Genomic DNA, 7,297 nt, shown 5'->3' with positions numbered 1-7,297 from the left:
AATGCTTTTCACAATTTCCTCTAAGGACATGCTTGGCGTTTCAGTTTGTTGAGGAGGATAAGGATAGGGTTCTTGGAACAGTGGAGTTGGTTGGTATTGGTTATTTCCCCATGTTTGGTATGGGTTTTGGTAATGGTTATTTCCCCAAACTTGGTTGTTGTCCCACCATTGATCATGTTGAGGCTGATCATAACTCCATTGGTTTGACCGGTAGTAACTTCCCTTATCTTGCACTTCTTCCCATTCTCCTTGTAAATATGAACACGTGTCGGAATGTTGTCCATTTTGGGCACAAAAATCACAAAGAAGAGGTGTGAACTGCACACTCTGGTCACTTTCAATCATCATAACTAACTGAGCTAGCTCAGAAAGTTGCTCTTCGGTGCAAGGAGTGTTCATTTCCAAATCATACTTTTTTTTTTAATTTCGGGGTTTTAAATTAGAGTACCTGCACAATGAGATGTAGGCATAGAGAAACAAACTGATTAAATCAAAACCAATCCCCGGCAACGGCACCAAAAATTTGGTGGTTGTCGAGGCCAACACAAATAATAACCCTAAATATTACACACTAAAATAGTGTATAGTGGTAAAGGGATCGAATCCACGGAGATTGGTTCAATTTATAACTCTATGAAAAATCTCTTTATAAAAATACTTGTAAAATGACAATAAAAATAAAATGGGGGGTTTTGGTGTTTTGAAATACTTGAAACAAACTAGAATTAACTATGATTTAAATAGACAAATGCAACAAAAATAAGAGTTTGATGTAAAATCAATAAGGGAGAGATGGTTGACTTAAAGTTTCCTCACTTTGACTTTTGATGAACATATCATTAGAATCCAATGGTGCAATACTTTGATTTAAATCCTTAATTTGGCTATAGTAATCCAAGGAGCTTGAGATTACCTAGACTTTTCTTAATTGTTGAAATGGCTAGAGAAGCTCACAACAATTTCCTTAGTCAAAGTCACTAATTCCAAATAGCATGTAATTAGTGAAAGTCAACTAGCATTAAGAACCAAAAAGTCACCAAATCCAAGAGGGGTCAAATGCTTTCACCACCATGTTGGAGGAAATGTTTTTATGATTGTGTGAAGCAAAAACAACACAAAAATCATTTGTTGCTTGCTAATTTGAGGATCCTTTACTTAATCAAGAAATTAGCCAACTAATCACCACAAACACATTTAAACTCATGAACTAAAACATACAAGTAGTGATAAGATGTTAAAACACAAAACATTCCCATAAAGATTTAAGAACATGTTCATGGATTCTTCAACATTCAACAAAAGTTCAAAGGATTAACCAAAAGTCAACCAAGATTAGCTTAGCCAAGCATGGCTAAACACAAAGAAACAAAGTTAGAGAAATTTGTACCAAACATTAAGCAAGAATCAAGAGGTAAAAATATGATGTTCTTCAAGGGTTCTTGGCCTTCAAAAGTCTCCAAAACTCCAGAGAGAATCTTCAAAAATCGGATGTCCAAGAGTCTCCAAAAGATGGGCACCAACCTTCCTCAAATAGCTCAAAAGAAGAATTTCCGAAACTGCCCCTGCAGGAGGTTGTGCGACCCGCGTGCTGTTGCGCGGGTGGGTTGCGCGGGTGGTCCCTGAATGTAGCATCTTTGAGGTTTTGGGCCTCCATAGCTTAGCCCACTTGGCCCAGTGCGAGCCCAATCAGCTCCTAGCCCATTTTTCTTCAAGTTTTCTTCAATTTAAGCCCAATTTGGCTTCTCCAAATGATTCATAGCTCGTAAACTCGCCCGATTAATAATCTATGCATGCTTGAATACACTCCCGCATCTTGCAAATTTAAATGTTTATTTCTCTCCAAGCCTTCAAATAATCATCAAGCACGCTCCATGCATCATCTCCACAATCACCAAGCCTAACATCCTTTTTGTCTATCAAATCTCATCGCTTCCCATACGTCCCGAATACTCCCGCTCCGCTAGACCCAAAAACCTGCAATTATGCTCACAAGATTCGAAAGTACCCGAAGTAGTCATGAAATAACAAAAGGGAAAATATGCATGGAAATTATCTAAATTAAGAATGAAATATGCTAAAATAAACTATAAAAAGAAGTAAACAAAACTAACTGTCAAATCACCCCAAGCTTAAACTTTACTTGTCCTCAAGTAAGACAAGACTAAAATGAACTTGGGATGAACTATCCTAGAGAAAATAAAAAGAATGGATAGAGCCGCAGAACCTGATCACCGTTAGTCAACATGGTCAAAATTGATCTTGCTATTACCTCACGAATTTTTCATCCGATGACAATGGTACCATAAACCATAGCCAGGACAACTCCTTTAGGTGAGTAAGGAGGGATGAGCAGTCGCAGCCTCAATGGAACATGCATACAATGAAGAATATCTGTAGTAGGGAGAAAGCAGCTGGATGGGCTCGGGTGGAGCTCTTCTTTAAATGTACACTCTGATCTCACGTCTGCCGGTTTCTCTCATGTGTAACTAGGTTTAATCGCTCGGGCACCGTTGTAGGAATCAGCTCACTTGGTGTTGGCCCAAACCTCCCGTAGTATCTGACTCGACAGTCTCCCTAACATCACCAATTTGCGAAAAACAACTCGATCTATATACAATAAAACATACCTAAATAAATGAATATCAAACGTTGGGTGACCAAAATGTTGGAAGATTTAGTTCAGTAATTGAACCGGTCACCCTTCTCAGATTTCTGCAGCTGGGAATTTGCCTGCCCCTTTTTTTTTTGTATTTTTTTTTTTTTTTTTTTTTTGGTACTTGAAGGTAATGTAATAACAACCCTTTGACTCAAAATTTGGTTCCTAAAGTGTGTAAGTGGAACCGAAAGGGTAGTAATATAATCCGAATGGTCTAAGCGAGAAAATGACCATGTGTGGAGCATAAAGATATAATGTAAGCTCCTTTTCAAATTTGTGAATTTTTTTTTTTTTTTTTTTCAAAAATAAAGAAAATGTCCACATGCGGACTAAAAGACTTCTCTAAAATCCTAAGAAAACCGCAAAAAGATATGGTGATGTAAAGAGACCGGATATGGATTCTACTCGGGGGCAAGCACTAGTGCTTCATCCTAACGGTTCAAACATGATCAAGTGTGATCCTCTCGACGGTAGTGACCGCAAGGCTAAGACATCCATTGCTATAGTATATCCTACAGTCATTAGTATTGTATGCATAATTCTTCATGAAAACTACCTGTCCATGATCACTTACCCCTTTAAGCTACCAGCATCTGATCCCAAGTATGAAATCCCAAACTGCAGCTAATGGTCCCGGTTCGATGGGTGAGATAACAGCAAGATCCTGGACCAATAATGATACAATAACTGTGAACCTATTCCATGGCATCCAGGGGTGAGAATAAACAGACAACAAAAATGCATGAATGTTAATGCCTAAGCTAAATGTTATGCAAAAATATAAAAGGTGAAAAAGAAAAAATAAAAATTTTTTGGATTTAAAAAAAAATGAACGAAAATTAGCTTAAATCTAAAATGTTATGCAACCTAATTAAAAATGCATGGAAAAAAATATAAAAGGAAAATGAAATGCCCCACCCCAAGCTTAAGAACAAGCATTGTCCTCAATGCTTAAGGTAAGGGCAAAAATGACCTAAATCGGAGGATTGGATGACGGGAGATGTTTGTGGCGGTGGTTTCGTGAAATTACGACCAGTAGAACTCCGACAATCTTGAATTTTCCGGTGAGGTGGGTGCTGGAAGGTTATATGAGAGGAATGGAGTGGGAGGTCAAGATGATTAAATGAGGGAGAAGGGAAGCTGAACATTTTAATCTATGGGTCAAAAAGGGTCAATTTCGGTCAATGTTGGTCAAGAAAAGTCAAAAGGTCAACTCATTAAAACCTTTGGTCAACACTTGGTCAAATAATAGCCAAAAATAGCCCAAATTGCCCAGCACAGTGCGCGGGTCGCGCAGTGTAGCACGCGGGTCGCGCAGACCTTGCAGTTAAGTCTTGGGCCAATGTCGCTTCATCACACCTGGCCGCGCAACCCACCCGCGCAACAGCACGCGGGTCGCGCAACCTCCTGATCCTGATCTTCATTTTTGCTTCATTTTTCTTCGTTTTTCACCCGTTCTTGCTTTGGAAGGCCCCAAACACCTAGAAACTCTTGATTTCTTCAAAAACAACTCTTTTGAATCCCAAAAGCATCTTCAAAGGTTTTAAAACGCGTTGTAATAGGGAAGGTATCCACACCCCTTATAAGGAATGCTTAGTTCTCCTTCTGAGCCGATGTGGGATCAGATCTAACCCACTTTAAAAGTGGGTTAGATCTGATCCCACATCGGCTCGGAAGGAGAATTAAGCATTCCTTATAAGGGGTGTGGATACCTTCCTTATCACAACGCGTTTTAAAGCCATGAGGGCAACAGATCCCATAAGAACTATGCAGTTAAGCGTGCTCGAGCGGGAGTAGTACCAGGATGGGTGACCCCCTGGGAAGTCCTCGTGCCGAGTGGCCCAAAGCGGACAATATTGTGATACGTGCCAGAGGGGGATGTTACAAATGGTATCAGAGCTAGGGCACGAGTCGATGTGTTCGACAGGGACGTCGAACTCTATAATGGGGGGGTGAAAGTGGGTTAGATCTGATCCCACATCGGCTCGGAAGGAGAAATAAGCATTCCTTATAAGGGGTGTGGATACCTTCCTTATCACAACGCGTTTTAAAGCCGTGAGGGCAGCAGATCCCATAAGAACTCTGCAATTAAGCGTGCTCGGGCGGGAGTAGTACCAGGATGGGTGACCCCTTGGGAAGTCCTCGTGCCGAGTGGCCCAAAGCGGACAATATTGTGATACGTGCCAGAGGGGGATGTTACACATGCGGTGACGAAGATTGCTGGTAGGGGCAAAGAGAAACAGGAGGTCTAACTGCGATGAAGGAGGCAGAGGTGGCGGTGGCAATGAAGCTATTGGCGGTAAGGGAGATGTTGTGTCGACAGAGCAAACAGATATGTCGACGGTCATGGTGGTCTTTGGAGTTTCTGACATTCTCAAAGTTCAAACATATGGGTTAGACCGAAGATCAACACAATTGCTTAGTTGCTCATTTGGGCTTCTTTAAATTCAATAAATTTACTAAAACGGTCCTTGAAATTTAGAAAATGACAAAAAAAAAAAGTAGAAAATTAAAAATAATGGTAGAATTGTTAGTTCTACTTAAAGATTGATGATATTTAGGATGATAGGTTTACCAATCGTATATTATCAACCAAAATTAGGACTAAGCCTATACAAAGATATATAGCACAAGGACCTAAACTATCAACTTAGTTCTATAAGAGTATTTAATTATACATAATAAATGAAGTAACAAAGCCCAGCGGTATCAGGTGGTGTCTTCTTTCTTTGAGGTCGAGGGTTCAAGTCCTAGACATAGGTGTAATAGGTATTGTTAGCTTAGGAATAGATTAATTGTTGATTAAAAAAAAATGAAGTGTTTATTTAACGTTAAGATGGTAACTTAGTCGAGCATTTAAAATAGTTGAATACTTATTTGTTTGCTTAATTTATCCATTCCATTTATCAATAGTTTTTTAAGGAGGAAGTTTCCAAAAACTTGCACCCCCCTCATTGAAATTGTCCATGCGTTTACATTTCAAATCGTCATCCACTGAGGAAACTGCTTCCTTACTATCCCAGCAACTCCCTAGAACCACCACGCCGACCACCGTCACCTCCCATATATTTCCCATCTCCGATCAACAATTTCGTCATTAATGGAGATGACAGTGATCTCAGCTCAAGGTCTCAAGAAAACGTCGACCTTATCATCTCTTTTCTCTCATCACCTCCGGCCTTTCATCATCCTCACCACCACCCCTCCCTCCTCCTCAGGCGGCGTAAATCAGAGCCATGTGTACACAACGACGGTGGACCATGAAGGAGGGGTGAATCCCACTTGGGGCGATAAGTTTGATCTTTCTAATGTTATTGATTCTAGTTTTTTCTCTCATAAGTACTCATATATATACCTACAATTATACACAAACCGTCTCTTACTGGGTCCTAGGTTTTTGGGATGGTGTGGGATTCCGGCGTCAGATATTGCCGATGGGTTTTCTCCGGCGGGAACTGCGAGGCAATTGAGTTACAGGTTAAGAAAAAAGGACGGTTCGAGGGGTCATGGTGTTGTTAATGTGGTTGTGAAGTTGGATAGTTCGCTTTTTCAGGCACGGAGGAGAGTAGATTCTGTTGTGCAACGGTTGCCGGAGGTGAGGTTTGACCGGGTGGCGATTGGAATTCCGGTGAAATTGTTGCCTGCGGTTAGTCATCAGGGGAGTTCAGTAGTGTAATTATTAGTGGCCATATGTTTTGTTTAAAGGTCACGATTTATGCATTGATTCTTAAATGAAAGTGTTTGGCTTATTTAGATGGACATGGTTGTTGATGATAAAAAAAAATTGCGTTTAAATCGTTTATTTAAGATTTGAAGTATTGTTTAATAAATTATTAAAGATATATTTATAAAATATGATAAAATATTCAACTAAGTGTATATATCGTCTGATAGATATTTAGAAATTAATGTACTGTTTAGTGTTTAATTATTTCGCTTTTGTAAAATTAACACGCTTTTCAAAAGGATGAGCTGGTGGCTACAACAATGTCTTTGATTCGTTTTAGGTCATTTCGAAATAAAGAGCAGAGTGTTTTAAATGACTATAATTGTTCTTTTTCTCATGTTTGATTTGATCGACTTTGGATCTGATTCTCTCTTTAATAGTACTAGTTATCTATACAAAATTAACATCTATTTATCTTTAATTATTATTTTGAAGGATTTCATGAGCCAAACCATATATGTGAGTATTTATAAGCAAAAAACTACAAACAAATCTCTCAATCTTGCATGGTTATTTTAGATGATTAGTATTGTGGAATATATTTTTGTTGAAAAGTCTTAAATAAAAATTACGGCTGAAAGCCATGTTTTTTAAAGATCAGATATATAAAAGATTAAATATGCTTCGAAGTACGAATGTCCACAAAAGGGACTTGTGGATGTGGATGCGTAAAAGACAGTATGTGTTTTCTCAGTTTCAGGAATCAAAAGTAGATAGATTCATCAATTTTTCTAAATATTTTCATCTACTACTATAGAACAACTTAGTAATAATAATACGTATTTAACGAAATAAACATCTTTTCTATGGAATGTGTGTTGAACAAATAATTTGACAGTATTCTCCCTAACAATTAATATTAATTTGACCAAATGAAATCTTTCAGAGCAATCTCACTTCAAATATTATTCAAT

General features: G+C 38.6%; 1 protein-coding gene across 1 annotated transcript; it reads left to right on the top strand.

Annotated features, from left to right (window-relative positions):
* Window positions 1–5,607: 5,607 nt before the first annotated feature.
* Window positions 5,608–6,415, top strand: LOC145091416 (uncharacterized). The gene has a single exon (XM_079029128.1). The coding sequence runs from the start codon at window positions 5,757–5,759 to the stop codon at window positions 6,330–6,332; it is 576 nt and encodes a 191-aa protein (XP_078885254.1). The 5' UTR covers window positions 5,608–5,756; the 3' UTR covers window positions 6,333–6,415.
* Window positions 6,416–7,297: the final 882 nt, after the last annotated feature.

This window comes from Lactuca serriola, chromosome 3 (genome assembly GCF_051521515.1).
Source record: "Lactuca serriola cultivar US96UC23 chromosome 3, Lser_US96UC23_V15, whole genome shotgun sequence".
Lineage (NCBI taxonomy): Eukaryota > Viridiplantae > Streptophyta > Magnoliopsida > Asterales > Asteraceae > Lactuca > Lactuca serriola.
This window is presented reverse-complemented; position numbering and strand designations above follow the sequence as displayed.

Bases quoted from the DNA above. Each gene is read 5' to 3' on its own strand.
- LOC145091416 (XM_079029128.1), top strand. From the start codon at position 5,757: ATGGAGATGACAGTGATCTCAGCTCAAGGTCTCAAGAAAACGTCGACC.